The sequence below is a fragment of the Triturus cristatus genome, chromosome 5_1 (assembly GCF_964204655.1).
Source record: "Triturus cristatus chromosome 5_1, aTriCri1.1, whole genome shotgun sequence".
NCBI lineage: Eukaryota > Metazoa > Chordata > Amphibia > Caudata > Salamandridae > Triturus > Triturus cristatus.
In genome coordinates, this window is record NC_140587.1 from 863,907,019 (window position 1) to 863,929,088 (window position 22,070).

Here is a 22,070-nt window from a genome sequence, read left to right on the forward strand (position 1 = left end):
CAGCCCGAACTGCCAAGCCAGGTCCTCCCTGGACTGGAAAAAAGCATGCTGGGACCGGTTTCGGGGCATCACCCCTCATCAGCCAGGCTAGCTTGAATCCAGTGGCACAGTGAGCCTGGAACCCAAGTCTGGGCATACCCGGCGCACTAAGGATGAGAAAGCAAAAGCCACACAGATGATGGATGGAATACAGAGCAAATCAAACATTCACCCCCAGTCAAGAGATCTAGGTTAAATCCATTGTTCTTTTGCTCACCATGTCACCCCAGTTTAGACACAGCCATATGCAAATCAGTCTTGACCCTGTGCCTCATGGGAACAGTCCAGCCCAAACTGCCAGGCCAGCATTTGATAAATGGTAAAGGACCCATATTTAACTGTATTTCAGGTTAAAATGGCAGGAGTACGCTTCACTTGGTTGTCAATTGAGTAGAGGACCAAGCTGAGATTCCCCCTTTCCAGATCCAGTTAGCTGTCTCCATGTTACCATTAGCATGCCAATTCAGAGCTTACGGTTTTGGCCTGAATATATCCATACATCAGTGCATTGTACATTATCCGTACATTATCCATACATCAGTGCATTGTACATTATCTTCCTCTATGCAGACAAGGTCTTACTATAGGTCTGGGACCCAGTTGCACACCTGTAGGCAGTTATGTAAATGGTTGATGACTTTGACCTATGGACAAAATCGAGCTTGTTTCCATGCACATGACAGGAGCTGAGGAACTGGAACACAATTGACCTATTGCCCCTAGCGTAGACCCCGACCACCATCAAGTATTTAGTGATACCGTTGTAGCCTGAGGGCGGACAGAAGCTTGGAGAAATCCTGGTGTAAGCAACAACTGTCTGTCATAGGTAGAATAATGCTATCCAAGATGATGTTACTTCAACCTCTCCTGTACCATTTTGTAAATCCCTCAGTTATCCTGAAAAATCATGAGCATCAAACGAGTACTGAAGCACATACAAGAAGTCCATATATTTAAAAAAATCACAACAAGTAAAATGCAGTAAAAGGAGCTTTTTAGTCTAACGCGTTATTTCCAAAAGGATGATTTTGTTCTTTTGCGTATTCAGTACCTTGAACAGTTAAAAGGAACAAAGGCAGCTGACACATGTTTCACCCGTAGTACTTTTTCAAGGTAAGATACTTATCGGTGGCCGTTGAGGACAGTCTTGGGACTGAAGGTAAGAATAAACTGTGGTTTGGCTGGAGAAACAGATGCGTCTCAAATAGACCAGTCACTGTGAATGATAGAAAACTATGCTTGTCGAGACGCGGGGTCTGGAGTGTTCCCGAGAAGGGTATGTAAACCACAGTTCCGGTAAGCTGCAGTGGAGCGCGGAGAAGGCAACCTTTTTTACACATTTGTGCAATTGTCTTGGCATAGCCACCAACTGCTCTGTGTTTGCATCCTGAAAAATCATTATTAGAGGAATTGGATTCCCATTTACATGAATTGATTTGCTAAAGTGGAAGATGAGGGCTAGCTTTGAGAAAGATGTGATTAAATCAGACCAAAAGTGGAGAGGGAGCCCCTGATTACAAATAATATGCTGAAGCTACAAAGCTACAGCATGTGGCCAGAGTGGTTTCCAGGAAGTTGAATTTTCAGAGAGTGCGGTATGTACAGGTATCCTGTAAAGGTCCCTTTTATGCAGGCAGTCTCACTATTGCCCAGTCAATAGGTTATTGGAAGTGGCTTAGCATTGTTGGAACCAATATATGAAAGGGTACTTCAGAGTAAAAGGCAAAAACGTTCAAGAGTCCAATTTGAGAACTTGGAATATGGGATCTCAGGCAATAAAGTTAGGTAAAGTTCTTCCTTCAGGAAAGGCAGGATAGGATCTGATCTAACTAAATCAAGAAACATAGATAAAATAATGTGTTTCATTCAGAGCATCCTCCCACAGTCTCCGCCAAGATGGAGCCAATCAGGTTGCAGCACCTCCTGGAGCAGGTAAGCTCCCCTCTTTCCCACCATCTAATAATGGCACACACAGCTGCTCGACCTTGAGTGTATCCATGGTTTGGACTGCCTGGTACAGGAAGATATTCTCATCCACTACACACAGTGTAAATCACAGGAGACTGTCAATTAGCATAACTTTCCTACAAGTAAAACAATTAAGTACTCTTTTCCAACTGAAGGTCATCTAACTCCTGCAAGAGAAACAAAAACTGTGAAAGCACATTTTGGAAACAATGTAAGGTCAACAATGAAAACTGAGCAAATGATTTCTAGTTGTAGTTAAGACAGTTTTATAAATGCACATTCAGTTAACATGAGAAAGCAACAAGCTAATGCTTATACTTTAGTTGTATAAATAGATCCTCCTTGTGTTCATCTAGCAACACATTTGCATACAGATTAATTTATGATTACAAGATTATAGAGCATAAAATGTGCATTGCTTCAAAGTATTCCAGTGCCTGAGCTCAGTATTTTCGTGAAGACCATGAAAAAAGTAACTTTATAAAAATCATAGCCTAAAGGTCCATGATTAGTAAAGTTACTAATTTCTTTGGAAATCAGACCTTAAATGCATATAACCTTAAATTATTACATTTCAAAGTAACACATGTCCTTCTTTCTGGTACTCAGTGCTATACATTAAATTTTAACTCATGAGTGTTGGAAGGTAGGATCCTTCTGCATGTGTACCCCCACTTTTTGTCTGGTTCTAAGCTGGTTTTTGACTAGCCTGACTGGGATCCTGCTAATCAGGACCCCAGTCTATCTGCTTTCACCCTAAACTGTTATGTTAGTGCTTAGGTACAATCCCAGATTGGATACTGGGGAACTCTGATCAGTCCCTACTATATGGTACCCATGTACCCAGGGCATAGGTACCCCACAGGTCTCCCATGGGCTGCAGCATGTATTATGCCACCCGTGAGAGACCATTCAGAATGGAACTACAGGCCAGCCATTGCAGCCTGTGTAAGTTGGTGCATGCACCACTTACTAAAGATATAGGTTTATTATATCTAAGGGTCACGGCACTTAAAACCTATAAGTCACCCCTATAGCAGGCCTTGACAACCCTGAAGGCAGGGTGCTTATTTCTTAGTGAGAATGTGCCCCTGCATGAGCAGGACACCCCTGCAGCCTATGTAATCCCTTCTCCCGGGTTGTAAGTGAAGCAGACATATACTAAATAGAGGGGCACCGCCTAATTACGCGATGACCATCTAGAAAACAGCTGCAACCAAGAATTGGGAAAGAAAGCAGATAAAGGAGTCACAACCAGGGTTAAGCAGAAGAACCAAGGTGGTGGTGATGAGATGAAAGATACTTGTAAAAAGCAAGGCCACAAGAAATATGATTCTGATTGCCCCAAGGCCAGCAATAAGGAAAATATTCTTCCTACTACTACAGCACCCCCTGGTGCTCCTGGCAATACTCCCCCAGGTAGTAGTAGCACACCGAAAAATTTGGTTGGGTTCTCATGGGGTACTGAGGTGGATACTGGCCTAGCCAGATCCCCCACACAGGCCACCTTAGTCTGTAATGGTGGCATGGGGACTGCCACTTTTACTGAAAGTCCAAATACTTTGGGCAAGTACAGACAGGAGCCTCTGATCAATGGTCAGAAAGCTGTAGCCTATAGGGACCCAGGAGCTAGTGTCACCATGGTGATAGGAAACTTAGTGCCCCAACTTCAGCTTTTACCTGAGTACAACTAACAGGTGACTAACACTGATGGTGTTAGGACAGGTCATCCCATGGTCATAGTCAATCTCAGCTGGGGAGGGGTCACTGGTCCCAAAAGAGTTGCAGTGTCCCCAAACTTTCGTCTAGATTTCCTACTGGTCAATTATCTGGAAACTTCAGCCTGGGCTGAAGTAGAACTGAAGGCCCATCTAGAAATGTTAGGCCTCCCTGAGAAAGTTGGTGTCACCCTTAGGGCCCCAATCCAACCCCAGGGAAGTTCAGGAGCCGTGGAGCCTGAAAGAATGGTCCAGTCTACTCCACCAGAGAGCACAGGGGATGAAGAACAATCTTTTCCCCCCCAGACTATAGGTAAGGGTCAGCTTCCTCAGGGAACTGATCCTACCCCTTGTGAAGGAACTGTCCCAGAGGTGGTCAAGCCTGGCCTGGCAGAACCACTGAGAGCAGGGGAGCCTTCCAAGGAGGTACCCAGTCTGGAGCAGGTATCCTGCCCCTCTCTACCCAGCTTCAGTCAGCCTAGGGCTGCAGAGGACAGGGATGTCAGTGGACTCTATAGGACCCACTGCCAAGAGGAATCCCCTCGTCCACAGATTAGGGACCCCCAGCCTAGTGTTACTAGGCAGGTGGATAATTCTCAGCATCCTGAGGGATCCCTCTTACCCTTAGGCAATGACATCCCCCAGATGGACTTTTGTGGGCAAAGGAAAACCTGGGACCAAGCTGTCCCAAACCTTCACTGGCCCACCATTGTTCCAACCAGAACGGATCAACCAAAAGCTGTAGATGGACCCCTAGGGATAGATACCAGTCAGTCCTAGAAAGAAAGGCCTACATGATGGCCAGTGCTCTGAAGAAGCTGAGGCCAACCCTGTTACGGCCTCACTTCCCTACTCAGACATCCCATCAGCCTTTTTCTTGGCTAAAACAGATTACAATTAGTCATCCCAAATTTTTGAGAGGATCCAAGATCCTACTGGGAAGGAACTTCTCAGTGGACCATAGGATAGGGAGTATCCATGCAAATGCAGGACCTTCCTTATATAGTCACTTAGGAAATAAAGTCTCACTGGGCAAGGTTAGCCTTATCTCCTTTCGTTTTGGGGGGGGGGGTGTTATGTAGAAAGGTATGATGCTTCTGCATGTGTACCCTCACTTTGTGCCTGGTTCTAAGCTGGTTTTTGAAAGGTCTGACTGGGATCCTGCTAATCAGGACCCCAGTCTATCTGCTTTCTCCTTAAACTGTATGTTACTACCTAGGTACAATCCCAGATTGGATACTGGGGTACCCTTATCAGTACTTAGTATATGTTACCCATGTACCCAGGGCGTAGGTAGCCCAGAGGTCTCCCATGAGCTGCAGCATGTATTATGCCACCCTTGAGAGACCATTCAAAATGGAACTGCAGGCCGGCCATTGCAGCCTGTGTAAGTTGGTCCGTGAGTCACTGCACTTAATACCTATAAGTCACCCCTATAGCAGGCCTTGACAATCTTGAAGGCAGGGTGCTTGGTTCTAAGTGAGAGGGTGCCCCTGCATGAGCAGGCAACCCCTGCAGCCTACGGAGTCCCTTCTCCCAGGTTGTCAGTGAAGCAGACATATACTATATAGAGGGGTACCGCGTAATTACGTGATAACCATCTCGAAAACGGCTGCAACGAACCCTGTAGTGTTTGGTGTAAAAAATGTTGGAATCATACCCCATCACCATTACCAGTGTGGGAGGTAGGATTCCACCCACCGGGAGAGCCCTCCATTAGACTCTCAGTGTTCCCGGTACCAGCCTTCTAGTCCCAGAGAGCACAAAATGGTTGCTGCCAACCAGAGGTGCATTTCTGCCCTCCTGCTGCTGAGCCAAGCTTGAGCAGAGGAAGGTGGAACAATAGGCATCCTGTCACAGGGAGGTGTGACCACCTCCCAGACAGGATTTAGTATATTAGCTCCGGGTGGGTGCGCTTACCAGTGCCTGAAAGTCTGCATGAGGGCTGATGGCTCCCACTCTGGCACAAAAATGGATAAAGGACATGGAAGTAACCTCTCCCCTGACCAGACCCTCCCCTGGGAGGGTCCCCTGAATCTTCCCAACCCTCTCATTAGTTTACTTAAGGGCTTACCTGGGTGTAGGGCCCTATATTCATTTTGGACAAGATTCAGAACAGAAACCACTGCACTTCTACCGTCTGGGCACTCTGGACTTTCCTGTACTTCGTTTAGGCCTGACTTTGTCTCCCTTTCAGTCTGCTGCCTTGTCTGTGCCTGTGCACCATACAGGATCCATGCAGGACCTGTGGAGCATCCAAGACACTTGAGCATAATCTCCCTTGGAGTGAAGGAGTCACTCCCCTGCATTCGCAGGCACCTCAACACTGCTGACCGGTCTGCTGATCCCGAGCTCCTGCTGACTCTGAAGGGTTCAACAACACAGGTGGTTGTTATGTAGGGCTCTTGAATCCCATGCTGCCCTTTCACCAAGTTTGAGGACAGAATCCGTTGTGGGGGCTGCATTAACCAAACTCCTGCCTGTGCACCGCGTACTTTTGCAAGTGCATATGCTTGTTGGCAACTTTGCAACAAGTGCATTGGGCTCCAAGTAGCCCCAAACTCCGGCAACTTCTTCCACCAATATCTTCAGCCACATTGCCTTGTGGGCACAGTGGCCTGCTCCTATTGGAGAACTACTCGAGGTCCTCTTGGGACTCCTGTGCCTCTGGCCTGTTGGTCCATTTGAAGGTCACCTTTGATTTCCTTGGGCTCACCTGATTGCTCGGGCCTGCCCTGACTCCCCTGCTTGTGGTGAGTCTCCTAAGCCTTGCTGGTCCCAACCGTGCACATTCTTGACTTCCTGTGTGGGATGCCATTGCCAAGACTTTGTTGGTGCTCCCGCCGGACACCGGCCCCTCAGCACTCGACATCCTTTGTGGGACAGCTTTTACCCAGCTCCTGGTCATCCTCAGCATCGCCTGGTCTGGCAGCTGCAGAGTCAAGGTTACCCTCATCATCCCTGAAGCACCCGACATCGGAGGGCAATCTTCTTCCAAGTCCCCTGGTCACTCCTGAGTGACATAGACTATGTCCCCTCTGCTTTCAGTTACTCTTCACCAAGAATCCACGTTTGGATTCCAATGGACACTTTCTCCTCTTCCAGCAGTGGCACTTTCCTGAATTCCGCCATTGAGTTCGGCTGCGGTTTGTGGCGCCACTTCACACTTATGCACCTGGCTTCCCTGGGATAGGTAACTTGGGTACCACAGTATCCACAGCTGGGGTGGCTCTCCAACCTTCTGTTTTCCACAGGTTTTCTTCAGGGTCCACTGGGAAGGGTCCTTAATCTTTAAAATTCCAACCGCAACTTGCACATAGACTTGTACAGAGCACGCGGTCGTGTTCAGACACTGCCCACGCTCCCCCTGGGGTCCCTATCTACTCACCTTGAGTGGTTCCTTGGGATCCCAGTTCTACATTCACTCGACATTGTCCTGACTCTAATCGTGGTTCTTATACCACATTCTTAGTATATGGTTTTGTCCCCCCACTGGGGCCCACTATGTATTAATGCTATTTACTGTGATTTCTTTGCTAAGGAATTGTGTGCTTTGTGTCTATCTCCATGTAGGAGATACTGTAACATACTAGATAGTGTTATATAATAAATGCATATGTTTATAAATACTTTGTGTGGTTCTTTTTCATTTAATCCATACTGTAAGATTGCATTCTGTTAAACAAGCTGCTTTACACTCCTTCAAGACTACGCCTGAAAGCTGCACCCCACAGTTAGCACATGGACAGCTTTCTAAGGTTGTCTGAGACCTCCTAAATCACCATAAGGGTTGTCTGGACTGTTGCAGGGTGCCCACTTATATTAGTAGACATCATATACCAGACCAGCTTCTCACAATGATTATATAGCAAATATGCTAATAATATACAGTAAGCAATATGTTCTTTTTAAATGTGCATTAGTGATCAGAACACAGCCCTGCATTTGTCTAAATAATATGTATTTTAAGGAAACCTGGAGATATAGGGGCATAATTATCAAAGATTTAGCATCGTCCTTGCACCATCCATGAGAATGCAGGGCTACGCAAAACCTAGAATGAGATTTTCCAAGCCACGCAAGGCCACCTTGTGTGACCCTTCGTGGCTTGATTAATCCGGAGTAGCACAAGGCAACACAAGTTGCTGCCCTGAGCTACTTTGCCCCAGGGAAGCATTCCATGGGTGGAATGTGGGTCTTCCCATGCATCCACACATGGATTTTGGCGAGTTCCCAGATTTACCATGAGTGGGAGAACTGGGAATGCGTCAAAATGCTAACACTGTCCTAGGTGAAGCATAATGAAGAGAAATATCTTTATTTCTCTTTGATTTGAGCACTTTTTACATGAACTGCATTCTGCAGCATAAATAGAAAGAGGAAAAAGCCTCAGAGGAATATTTTTGTGCAGGAAGGTGTCCCTTCCTCCACTAAAGTAAACCTGCAATGCAGGCACCCTTGCACTATGATGCAAGGGAGCCTGGGTTGGCTCTAGACAGGAGAAGGGGAGGATGTGAATGTGCCATATAATGGTAAATATGGCACATTCCTTCCCATCCTTTCCCTGTCAAGCAATGCATGGCACACAGCAAGGTGTCTTGCTGCATTGTGTGACATTTTGATAATACTGTCCCTAAATCTGAGTATGACTGTGGTAGAATACAGACATCAACTTTTCAAGTTTCACAAGTGCACATCATAAAAGCACACCCATTACATGACTGTAATAAAGCATCTGAGCATATTTCATTACATATGTAGGATTTATGCAATTTAATGGTTGCAGATTCTATAATTTCCTTATTCAAGCCATTATGCTTACAGGGCAGATAACGTGTTGTTCTAGTCTGGGACGTAAGTTGGTGTGCGACATTTTTGTTGAATGTATTCTGGTTGTCAGTTGAACACCAAATGAAAATTTGCAGCCCTAAAACAAATCTATATTAGAAATGCAAGTTCTTGAAATTAAAACATTTGAATGTTCCCCGTCGAGTACATATGATGTAAGGAGTACTTATTGTGTCTTCTAGTCTTTCATCAAACTACCTGCTCTGCCTCAAAAGCAGCGGAGTCTTTCTTCAGTCCGCCTACTCTCCACAGAGGCAGCTGAGTCTTTCGTCACACTCCCTGCTCTATCACAAAAGCAGCACAGTGATCAATATGGAATCCTAGACCTTTCCTTCCCGCCACACCCCACTGCAGTCAAAATTACATATTGATCCTGGTTTTCATCTCGTTGCAGGCATTTGCCAGGTGCTCACTCTTTCCATTCATCTGTAATAAGAAATAAATACTGCACAGAATAAATGTATATCCACCAGCAGGGAAGAAGGCAATTTTGTGGTTTTTGAAAATATGAAGAGAATGACTGAAATGTTTACCATTAATGCACTGTAGAGTCAAACAATTTGTTTTGGAAATCAACAGTAAATTGAAAATGTCGGAGCACAGTGCTGCCAAATTTGGTGCAGCTCCGCACTCTGACATTTTCTCGTTAATGTGCCCCTCTATGGGGCATATTTACAATAAAATATTGGAGCATGGAACTGCACCAAATTTGGCATGGCCGAGCTCCAACACTTTCAAAATGCAGGAACCCCCTGTATTCACAAGAATATGGAGCACCCCTGTGTTTACCCTGGCCCTAGTGCAAAGAAAGCTGCAAAGCACAGGCACCCTTTCTGCACATAAACAATCAACAATTGCAATTTCCACTTTGTATGTGTGCTGCACATGGAATGAGCAAAAAGCGAGGAGAAATTATTTCAAGGAGATATTAATAATTCTTCCTCATATCGGCATTCTAATACCTGGAATTCCAAGGCATTAATTTTTAGGCTGTCTCAGCCTGGTAAATCTGGGACAGAGTCAAAAAGCAATGCATGTTGCAGTGGAACGCCCTCAGCAACACCCATTGCATGCCCCTTTGCCACAGAGGACTGCGGCGGAAAGGGGCATATTTACAAGGTCTAGCGCCCCCTTGTAAACATGGTGCTGCGCAGCAGGAGTGTAAAAACAAGTGACACTCTAGTGGTAGTGAAGGCTTGTAATTATGCCCCTATGCGTTTTAGACTTAATGCAAGTGACAGCTTATCTTTTCAGAATATCGAGGTGAGAATCATTTGCAAACAAATTCAACCTACACGGGAAAGTAATCAGCCTATTAAAAGTCTAGCAATGACCGGCAATGGTTGAAACATCCCTACACTTAAATGTATTCCTCTCCCTAGAAAAGCTTTTTAGCAATCGTACTATTTTCACAATATCTGACTTTGAGTCCGACTAAGTCCTTAATATTCAGTGGTTCAAATTGCAGTAAATGACTATGAGCAGTGCTTCCTTATTTTACAATTTTAGAAGAAGACAACAGATGATAAAGGCTTTCTTCTGCAAACCATCGACCCAACCACCTTTCTCTTCATTGAGTACAACATAACAGTGAGCTACCACAGCAACACGAATCTTGGGGCATATTATCAAGGACGGCATTAAAAATTATCACTGGTTTAGCGGCAGAAAACTGCCCCTAAAGCGGCGATAATGGGCTTGATAATATGCCGCAGAGAATTCCAATAGAAGTCCATGGGGCATATTAACAAGCCAGGCGATACAATTATCGCCGCTTTAGCGGCAGAAAACTATGCACTAAAGAATACACGTTTTAAGGGGGGTGTAACACCCCAAACATCCCCCTCCTGAAACTACGCCTCTGACGAAAGCATCCAAGTAGTTCAGATCGAAAGATGACAAATGGCTCACAATCAGTCCTAGAATTATGCTGAACAACTTACAGCAATAATTGTTGGACCTCACAACGCCACTACCTTATTTGCTGAGCTTCACCCCTTTGGTTGAATGTATAGAGTGAGGCTCTACTCCCTGGAATACAGTCCAATGCCTGTTACTCCTGATAATATCCTAACCCAGCCTTTGCGCAGCCATACTCTGTATCCGACTTCAGCTAATCTTTCCTCATTTGTGCCATCCATCTTTCCTTAATGTGTTTATAAATCTCGGGATTCCACCCCCACAGCTAAAATAGAGCACTGAAGCCCTCATTCTGAGAATGGGTAGGGCTCCTGGCATCACAGATTAGGGTATAGGTAAAAGGAGGGGTGGGGAGCTAGACTAGAGGTTACCAGACAAGTTCTGTTTTTCTGCTCTATGTTTTGGTTCCTTCTATTCTCCAAGCAGAAAGCTAAGAAGAGGTGGAACCTTTATTTTGCGGGATTCGATGGGATATAAAAGCACAGTATGTCAGGGATGAAAATAGGTGCAATCAAGATAACTAGTTTAACCATTCAGCATGTTGAGGGGTGAGGGCACTGTATTATTATTTTAATAGAGAAGTTTATTAATGTCTGTAGCAGTTGAAAATTGTCCTAAAATAGCCCTTTGGTTGTTTTCCGTGAAAACAGGAAGAAGAGACAGCTCAGGCTATTTGACCGGTCAATATGTAATTGACATTTGGCTTTGCTAAGAAAAGTTGTGTTCCATTTTCGCTTCACTGGTTTGATTATCGCACTTCAATAAGACGAAGTAAAGAAAAGCGTCTCTTGAAAGAAGGCACTGCCAGAATCTGAAGCAAGACACTTGCATCTCAGGTCATTGTGATGGGTTGGTTCTTTTCAGGTCCTTGAAGACAAATGTCTTCAGGAAACTTCTCTCAAGAGGGAGGGCATTGCTTATTATTTTTTCAGAGCGCTAAATGCCCCCGATCAATATAATGGATAAATGCTGTGGATATCTGCTGTCCACCCTTTCACAACTGGCACATTCCTCTTGCATTCAATGCAGCACCTTTCACCCTGTGCATCTACTTCCAACCTTTGTAGACCCTTGTCCCCCGTCTCCTCATTTCACTCTACAACTTCTTGTGATACCCTGAATACTCCCTGTCTCTCTACCCTCCCCATTGTTTCTTACACTCTCCCACTTGCATCCTGAGATTTCCCCTTATACTCCTTGCTCCCCCATTAATAATGGAAATCATGTTACTATTCATCCAGTGCAAAGGTTTTCACCAAACCTCACTGATTTGCAATACTGTTGAGCATGAGTAGCATTAGCAAACGTACATAGCACAAGAAACATGCAGGAGAAATGTATGCATCTGTTTCTCTCTCTGTCATTCTCTCTCTTTCTCTCTCTCTCTCACGTACACGCACTCATACCTGTACATCAGCATTACCAGGTTTCTCTGTTTTCTAAGGATCCACTGCTATTATGCGAGTTCATTCTATCTTTCTTCTCTGCAAAAACAATATAGCAAAAAAGGAAAAAACTTTCTCTGCATCCCAATAAAGAGGTTATGCGGGTGTCCTTCACATGCGATTTACACATCAACAGAGTCAAGACTGATTTGCAAATGGCTGGGTCTGGACTAGGGTGGTGAAGTGAGCTAAAGAACAATGATGGATTCAACCTAGATCTGTGACTGAGGGTGAGTATCTGAAAAGTATCAATGCTCTGTCCATCACTCCTTGTGTTTGCTTTGTTCGCCCTAAGTTGACAGGGTATGCCCAGACGTGGGTCCCTTGCTCACTTTGCCACTGGATTAAAGCTAGGTGGCTTTAATCAGGGGTGTTATCCAGGTACCAGTCCCAGGATGCTTGTTTCCGGTCCAGAGAAGACCTGGCTTGACAGTTCAGGCTGGACTGTTCCCATTAGGAACAGGGTCAAGACTGATTTGCATATGGCTGGGTCTAAACTGGGATGGCAAAGTGAGCTAAAGAAAGATTATGGATTCAACCCAGATCTGTGACTGAGGGTGGGTATATGAAAAGTTTCAACGCTCTGTCCATCACTCCTTGTGTTTGCTTTGTTCGCCCTATGTTGGCAGAGTATGCCCAGACGTGGGTCCCTTGCTCACTTTGCCACTGAATTTAAGCTAGCCTGGCTGTTTAGGAGTGTTACCCCGAAACCGGTCCCAGCATGCTTGTTTCCAGGCCAGGGACGACCTGGCTTGGCAGTTCAAGCTGGACTGTTCCCATGAGGAACAGGGTCAAGACTGATTTGCATATGGCTGGTTCTGAACTGGGGTGGCGAAGTGAGCTAAAGAACGATGATGGATTCAACCCAGATCTGTGACTGAGGGTGATTGTCTAAAAAGTTTCAGAGCTCCATCCATCATTTCCTTGTGTTTTTTTTAATGTAGTAAGACAAACAGGGTGTGCTGTAAAAGTGGGAACTGTTATCCCTGGGGAAAAAATTCTCTTTGGTTAAGGAGTCCAGAATTCTTTGGCTAGTAAATCTCCCACAGGTCAGTCAGTTGACCTCCTATGTGGCTACAGGGACAAACTAGCTGCAAGGGGACGTTCTACTAAAGTGCCCAGCTGATCAGTAGCAACTTGACCTGGACTGCATCCTTTTAGTAGCTTCTGATAGAGCAAGCTCTGGTCCCTGAGTGCTGTTCTTGAAGTCCTAGCATCCTTAGATGTGGCCAAGAGGAGCTGCTCCAGAGAGTATGAAAAGTTAAGATTTCAGCAGACCGTGTAGCAAAGGTGTTCAACTTCAGGAGAACTTAGTTGGTTACAGTGTGCAGGATGACTTGACTGGGCAAAAGTGTGAAAAGTATCTGCCCAACTAGGGGATGGCCATGAAACTTGATTTTTCAGAGCTTTTCCTGCCAATACAAACAGAATGGGTGTTAATCCAAAATTCTCTTTTTTGCCATGCTTGATGTCTGCACTATTCAAGCTCGAGCTCAACCGTCACCCAAGAAAACCTACTAACCTTTTAATTTCTGCAAATTAGACAGAAAGGTAATTCCAGGGTAGTGTGACTTGTGTATGCCCCCAACATCCTTTTACCTAGAATTCGCCACAAACCTCAAACTTTGCCTAAAATCAGGCATTTTCCTCACATTTCTGTGACAGAAATTTCTGATTCCTGTCCAGAACATCCATACCACTCAGCGGTCCCACAGTTCTTCTGATAAAAACACTACCCCTACTGCTGTGGTTTGGCCTGGCACCCACGATTCAAAAGTCCTCCAAAAGCAACAAATTACCTGTTTTGGCTACGAGTATAGCTGTGTTATATGGGCTTGGCCGACACACAGGAAAATCTACTAAATCCAGACAATTTAGAAAGTAGGCACTCTGAGGGAGTACAGGGTGTTGTGGCTTGTATGGATTCCACAACATTTTCTCACCAATCATGCCCTGTAAACCTCAAAAGTTGCCTAAATTAATGCATTTGCTTCGAATTCCTGTGATGGAAACATCTCAAATCTACAGGAATCCACAAAATTCCTACCACCCAGCTATCCCACAATTGTGTGGACAAAAACGCTGCCCCACTTGTGTGGCTCGGCTGCACCATATAAGGCTCCAAACATATACAGCTCCAAATGTAGTGTGGAGACATCTGAATTTCTTATAATAAATTAATCTGTTTTATTGATAAGGCTCAGCTGCCATCCAGGGAACCTTCCTAATCCACACATTTTTTTAAACTACACCCCCAGAAGAGTCTATGGTAGTGTGCCTCGTGTTGATCCCACAAAGTCTTCTTCGCCACAATGCCCTGCAAAGCTCAAACTTTTCTTAAAATCATGCAGTGTGTTCACATTTTGTGACTGAGACTTTTAGAATCTCTACAGATCCACACAGTTCCTACCACCACACTTCACTGATAAAAATGGTACCACTCGTGTGTGGCTGAGTCTAGCACATGTGACAGGAGCAGACCAAGCCATGGATCATGGGGGTGATTTTAACCAAAGTTTGAGGTCTGTAAGGAATAAGTCAAGTAAAAGGATGTTGATATTATTGCTACCAAACGAATGTGGGATGGCCTCGGATTTGAATCACATAACCTCATACGATAAACATGTATTAGGGTCATTTGCTTCATACATCTATTGACACAACTGATCAATATCATTAGTTAAGACTGTTTCGCCCTTAGCTTAGGGTCCTTTGGTAATGGGTTCTAGATAACAATACTGTGAATAATTCCCATTAGTATTGCCTGTAGTCATTTTATATTTCAGAGCTCTGTTTGTAAAGAAAGAAGAATTAAACCTAAAACAGCTATACATGTAGCATGTGGGATTTACAGGTTTTTTTAAGGGTATTTTTCCAACGCATGTTAAAAACATTTAGGGGCATATTATCAAGAACGGAGTTAAAATTATCGCCGCTTTAGCGTCAGGAAACCGCCGGGCATATTATCAAGCCAATTATCGCCGCTTCAGCCGCAGTTTCCTGCCGCTAAAGCGGCGATAATTTTAACGCCTTTCTTGATAATATTCCCCTTAGGATTTTGTACACTCAAAGTGAGAGCAGCAGCATACGGCATTGTATAAACAACAAAGCTAGCATGCCCTGAAGTTATGGGGTGCATACAGCTGCCTGAAATGAAACAACGTACAACAATGTGTCTGGGCCTAAGGTAAACCCTTGGCAGATTTCCCTGCAGTGACACTCTTCAGAGGGAATCGAAAGTCTGGCAATGACAGTCCGTTTCATGGCAGTGACTGTCACAATGGTAGTTTTCTAAGTAGTTGATTGATACATTTTTGGACACGTGGGAAATTATGTCAAATGAAATAAAAAGAAAGCTAATTGCTTGTCAGTGGAAACCTTATACATATGAACAAAAACAAAAAAGAATATATCAGATACCTTTAGCATTGTCCAGATACAATTTCAGTAAATCCTCTTTGATATTTAATACACACTTCTTTGCCTGATCATCCCTTTTCTTCATCAGAATACTGTTTAAGATAGTACAAGATATGTAACTCTGACTGTGTTTTAAAAAAAGATGTTTAATGTTCTGTCCGTGGCTTCGGTGTAACTGCACCTACAACTTTTCCTGGAATATCAAATTTGCCTATCTCTCAATATAGTCACCTCAGTTAGCAGCACACATTAGGGCCTATTTATGACGTAATGGCGCAGCACGGCGCTGTGGCAAATTTTGCAGCGTACTATCATTTAAAAAATGCAAGGATGCGCCTTATGTACAATAATACAGCACACCCCTGTGTTTTCCCTCGCACTGGCACTAAAAATAGCTGCCTAGCATCAACACAGACACCCTTCCGCCATAGTGCAAGGGTGCCTGCGTTGCAGGGATGATTGCATCCGCGGTCGGTAGTAGGAGTAACTGCAGGGCGGTGACATGGGGAGGGGGAGGGGCAGGGTGGGGGGTAGTAAACTATGGATTCCGGAGGTTTACAGGTAAGTTAACATATAATTTAATAAAACGAATTTCGTTGCGTGCACAGCATCCCCAAATGCGATGCTGTGCACGCAACAAAATTTGTTTTATTAATTTATATGTTAACTTACCTGTAAACCTCCGGAATCCATAGTTTACTACCCCCCACCCTGCCCCTCCCCTTGCCCACGTCACCGCCCTGCAGTTACTCCTACTACCGACCGCGGCTGGATGATTGTCTATGTGCAGGAAGGTGTCCCTTTCTGCACAAAAACAATCATTAAAGGTGTTTTGCCCACTCCATATAAGTGTGGTCTACACAGTGTGTTTGTTGTTACATCTGTAGAAGAATTCTGCTTTGTGAACCGTCTTCACCCAGAGTTACCTCTGTCCTTGCTGAGGCTGATCCAGCAAATAAGCACTTTATTCCATTGTCCCCTTTTCATAAAGTTCTGCTTACTTCCTCAATCTTGAATGAATGACGGTACACCATCATGACTGTGTGTTTTCCTGTCCTGCAGAAGGTGCAATTTCCCCTCCAGAAATTGAGAATATACATAGTCATTCTGCAAGGTCTTTTTTCTTCTGCTGTGGTTTCATTGTGCACGGCTTGGTGCAATTCTGTTATTGCTCCATCTGTTACAGTAAGAACTGCTGGCTTTATATATGAAATGCTGAGACCCACCTACTGTGATGCATAGTGGTGAACTCTGATACCTTTTGCTACTTGTGACATCTTTCCTGCTTAGAGGCGTAACCCAGGCCCCTGCAGCCCCTGAGGTGCGGGTGGCCTCTGAGCTCCAGGGGTCACCCTTAGCACAATACTCTGGCTGGAGAGCTCCTGATTGAGTCCGGAGGGGGCCCTCCACATACCTTGCAGGGGGTCCCCCTCAAGTTTCGTTACGCCAGTGTTCCTGCTCTGAAATACTGGCATTTGCCTGACTCCATGATGGCCACTTATGGAGCTTATAGTTTATTCTGAGATTTCCTTCCTCGCTTTCAGGACATAAACCTCAAACAAATCCACTACAAAATAATTAGATAAAATATATGATTTTGAGTGACTTAATAGTTTACAAATATAAAACAATACACATATAATGCTACTTAAAAGGCAGCCCTAAAAGCACCTCTGTTGCCTACGCTTAGCTCAAACATAATGCACAGCTTTGCAAACGCTCTCTGGGATAATTAAAACCCAAATGTTTGCCATGAAATGTACTATAAACCCCTACTTTTAAGAAGTAGATGGGAGGCTTTTGTCAAGGTGTACTCATCAAGCTCATGGCATTTTGTAAGGATTCCTTGCCCGATGCAGTGGGGCAGGGATAGAATAATCCCTCACAAGGTAACTACTAACTTCCCTAATGAAACTAACTGGACTGACTCCAGGCAGGGCTCTGTGTGATATTTCAGATTATGCTTGCATGAGTTAAATACACCTGGTGCTGGGTTTCTTTGGAAGTGAAGTTGGGGCAGCACTTTTAGGTATAGAGTATGAGTAATCGGTAACGTTTTGTACTTTCTAATGCTTTTACGCCAGTAGATCAGGCTGCTCTATGGTACCACATTGCCCCACCTTGCCCCGCTCCTCCCTTCTCCTAAGCTCTTCCCCTACCACACCCCTTTTTCCAGTGTTGGACAATCCCTTGTTATTCTACCGGAAGGCGACTAAAGAGTTATTTGGTAGTTATATGAATCTGGTCATTGTGTTTGACCCTGGAAACTAGTATTTTTGTTTTAAATAATCTATACACGGGCCGGGGAGGTGGAGCCGTATCAGTGAGGGGCCCGTGATAAACCCCTACTGAGGGGTGGGACAATGAGCGGGCATCTGGCAAGTCCAGGAAATCGCTGGGTGCTGATTGGGCAGCGTTGTTCAAATGGCCCACTAGGCAGGTGGGCCCTTGGGGGAACACCAGGATTTAAGGGTGTAGGGGGCCCCCCACCCAGGACACGTGCCTTAGCCGTTAACCCACCCACACCTGAAATGCAGGCGTCGCAGCGGCAGGCAGCGGGGGGGGCTCAGGTAGGGCGGGGACTGCACAGAGGGACAGCAGACAGAGCGGAATAGCCAAAGAGGAGCCTCTCAAACCTGTTGGGATGCCTTACGGCACATGGAGCAGGCTATGAGTCAGCATGAGGTCAGCAAGGAGTGTACACTGCACTAGCATCTGACATTGCCAAAACCTTTTTAGCAGTGCTATTACATATGTAATTAAAAAATATGGGAACTCCCCAGCTGCAGTTCCATGCATTGAAATGAGCAAAAATAGTTCTTCTAAGCAGAGCAGCTAAAAGTTTAATGATCCAGTACTGGGTTTTCAATACTTTAAGTGGACAATGTGGCCTATGTACATTTTAAGTGGACTTTCTTGTCCTGCTATGTAGTCACTGGGACAGCTCCTGCTCTTATGAGGAGGAATCTCAAGTGTTAGAAACATCACATTATACTGGGACAGGTAGAACGTTTCAGCAGGACTGCCATAACTTTCAAAAGCACTGAAAAAACCAGCAGGTCCACACAATATGAGTGGGGCATTTAATTCACTTTTTAGAAAGGATGCTATTGGTATTACTGGACAGTATCAAATGTTTTCAGACAGTGTCAGGCTTCTCAGCAGTGGTGATGCAGCACAACAATGCAAGCATCTCTTACATATGCAACCACAAGCACACACAACAAAGGCATACTAATGGGGGGCAGCAGTCAGTCATTGGTCCAAAGCAGGTTCAGTCAAGGCAGCAACGGAATGACCTTAGGTCAAAAGCAAAACATACTGGCATTGCCACTTATGAATGAATTTATAAGTTTAAAGTTACTACAAGTAACTTTCCACGTATTGGTATAGATCTCCAGCACTGGGGCGAGGATCTCCTTATGTGAAAGTACAGGGAGCCCTAAAAAGTTTTTTTCTAAAGAGAAAATATATAAATATATTTAATGTAAAATATAATAATTACACTCCTCAAATTCAATGCGTAATAAATCATTTAGGACCTCGTTGCTGTAGGAAAACAATTTTTTAGTTTGCTAATAACTTTGGCACCGTTTGACAAATCTTATCAAAACCTAAAAAAAAAAATGTTTGTTCCCCCTCAGCTCCTTTCTGGAAATATAATAATTACACTCTTCAAATTCAATGTGTAATAAATCATTTAATTTAGCCTATAGATATATATTCCTAAAAATATATATATGTATGTATGCACATTAACATACATATATACATTTAGATATATATGCATATATATTACCTACTGGCTGTCACCAGTAGGTAGTTATATTTAGAACCTAGTTTCCATAGGAAAAGCATCTTTTGTTTTGCTAATAACTTTGGCGCTGTTTGACGAATCTTCACAAAATTTTTGAAACTAATTGTTCACTCAGGTCAGCTCCTGTCTTGACAGCTACGGGGTGATTTGTCAAGGGGGGACGAGAAAAAAGTTAATTTCCATAGGAAACTTTAGACATGGCTACAGCTTGAACTGCTGAACGGAATTACGCCAAATTTGACAGAGAGATAGCTCTTGGTCCAGGAAGCACACTTTTCTTAAAATGGTGCAATTCCGTTCAGTAGTTTTTGAGATATTTAAAGATTTACAGATATCGATATTTGAGAAATGTGAGATCTGATTGGCTGAGCCCTCCAAGCACGAGCTTGCCTCTGATTGGCTGCCAACACTTCAAACCAGGAAGTGTTTGCAGCCATCTTGTGCCTCGGACCGAGTGAGAGGGAAAAAGGTGGGAGAAACATTCAAAACTAAAATAAGGGGGCAGGGTATGAACACCCTGACCCCCCAGGCCTACTCAGGGGGTCCCACCGGGACCCACAGGCCCAAAAAAGCATTTTTCTTTTTTTAAATATTTTGGGTGCGCGAACCGTGGTAGAAAAAGAAAATAAACAAAGCGCAGGCTCCCGTGCTTTGTATTTTAAAGCCCCCAGGTGGGCCAGGTCCCGTGGGAAATCCTGCATTTTGTAGCAGGGGCCTGTGGGGGCCCCTGCAGCCCCAGGACCGCCACCTCCCAGAGCTTTATATTTTAGGCATGGGGGCACGGGTACCCCGCAACCCCGGGGACCGCCACCTCCTCGGGGCTTCATTTGAATAGGGTGGGGGGCCTCATGCCCCCTCCCAATCCCCTGGGACCGCCACCTTCCCAGGGTTTCATTTCAATAGGGTGGGGCCTCACAGGCCCCCCAAGCCCCCCAAGCCCCGGGGACTGCCAAATCCCCGGGGCTAAAATAAGACATAAATAAAATGAGGGGGGGCTCTAGCCCTGACCACACTGCCCCAGGGACCACCACCTCCCCGGGGCACTCTTTAATTAAATGCGGGGGCCCGTTGTGGATCCCTGAGCCCTGGTGACCGCCACCTCCTGGGGGCTTTAAACACATGGGAGGGGGGCTGCGCGCCCCCCCTCCTGGAGCCCTTGATGGCCCTGGGGACCGCCACCCTCCAGGGCCAGCTCCTGCAATGTCCCGGGGTGCCAACCCCCGGGACATTGCCGTTTGCTATGCCAGGGCGGGAGCACACCTCCCGCCCTGTCATAGCAAACACTGCTTTGCTTCATTGTGCTGTTAGAAGCGCCGGGACACCCCCGTTGGGGGTAGCTGCGCACTATATAAGTATCTAAATAAGTAAATAAATGAAAATTGAAGAGAGAGTAGAAAAACCTGCTCTCGCTTCAATGAAGCAAAGCAGGATTGCTTTTGCACAAGGGGAGCTGCATGTCAGCTGTTCCCCTTGTGCAAAAGCAATGCCGGCTCCCTCAGGAGACGGGAGACGGCGGGACTGTGGGGACATTGGGGATTCCCCCACAGTCCCCAACAGAGATGCCTGGCCCCTTTCCCGTTTTTTTTGTTTTGTTTTTTAAAAAGGGGTCAAACCCTTTGGGATGGGGTCCCCAGGGCCCCAAAAATGATAAAAAAGCTTCTAAAAAAATATTTTTAAAAAGCCGACATCTCGCTGGAGGCCCTGCCCCCTCCCTGCACCACTCTGCAAACTCTCCCACTGGCACGTTGTAAGATGGGGAATTAATTCCCCTTGAATAATGCGGGTACCTGGTGGCCAACAAGCGCACCAGGTACCTCCAAAAAGTGCCACAGAGCGGGATTGCAGAGAGGTGGTCCGAGGCCATGCCCCTTTTACACCTCTCTGCAAACGCGGCTCCTGGTGCAATGCTGGTGGGGCCATGAGGTCCTCTTGTGTCCTGAGGATATATATATATGTCACCTACTGGTGATCGCCAGTAGGTAGTTATAGTTAGGACCTTGTTTCTATTCAAAAAGCTTTTATTCTTTTGCCATTATCTTTGGCGCCGTTAGACGAATCTTCAAGACATTTTCAGAACTATTGGCCCACTCCAGTCAGCTCCTGTCTTGACAGATTTGGGGTGATTTGTCTTGCAGGGGCCAGGAAAAAAGGGGGTCCCAAAACGCGTTTTCCCCATGTTAATTTCCATAGGAAAATTTGGCAAAAAGGTAGCTCTTCAGAAAGAGCCCTTTTTTAAATGGCGTAAATCCGTTCAGTAGGTCCTGAGAAATTAAAAATATTAAAATATCTCTTGGGCATGAGCTTCACTCTGATTGGCTGTCAACACTCCAAACCAGGAAGTGTTGGCAGCCATCTTGTGACTCAGTAACCGAGTCACAAGAAATCAGTGGAAAAAAAGGTGAAAAACAAGAAACGGGGCATGGTAGGAACACCCTGACCCCCAGGCCTAAAAAAAACATGTAAAAAAAAACAAATCGGCAGAATTCGTGCTGGGCGCGCAAATCCTGCCGAGAAAAAAAAAAAATGGTGGGCTCCGCCCTTCATTGTCTGTAAGCCCTCGGTGGGCCAGGTCCCAGGGGCAATGCCAAAGTATATAGCGGGGGCCCCCGCAGCCCTGGGGACTGCCATCTCCCCGGGGCTGTACTAATTATCTGCGGGGGTTACATTTTTATTTTTTTTAAATGTGGTTGGGGGGCCTCATGGACCCCCCAAGCCCAGGGGACCACCACCTTCCTGGGGCATTCTTCAATTATTTGTGGGGGCCTCGTGGGCACCCCCAAGCCCCGGGGATCACCTCCTCCATGGCGCTATGGTAAATGATGGGAGGGGGCAACGCAGCCCCCTTTCTGGAGCCCTTGATGGCCCTGCGGACCGTTCCTGCAATGTCCCGGGGTG

General features: G+C 45.4%; 1 protein-coding gene across 1 annotated transcript in view; it reads left to right on the plus strand.

Moving 5' to 3' along the window:
- The first annotated feature begins 1,935 nt into the window (after positions 1-1,935).
- Positions 1,936-22,070, plus strand: part of DOK6 (docking protein 6) — a 1,435,463-nt gene continuing 1,415,328 nt past the window's right edge. Inside the window, exons 1-2 of the mRNA XM_085603942.1 lie at positions 1,936-1,971; positions 10,083-10,163. Of these exons, the coding sequence (XP_085460068.1) occupies positions 1,936-1,971; positions 10,083-10,163 (117 nt within the window). The remainder of the gene's footprint in view (positions 1,972-10,082; positions 10,164-22,070) is intronic.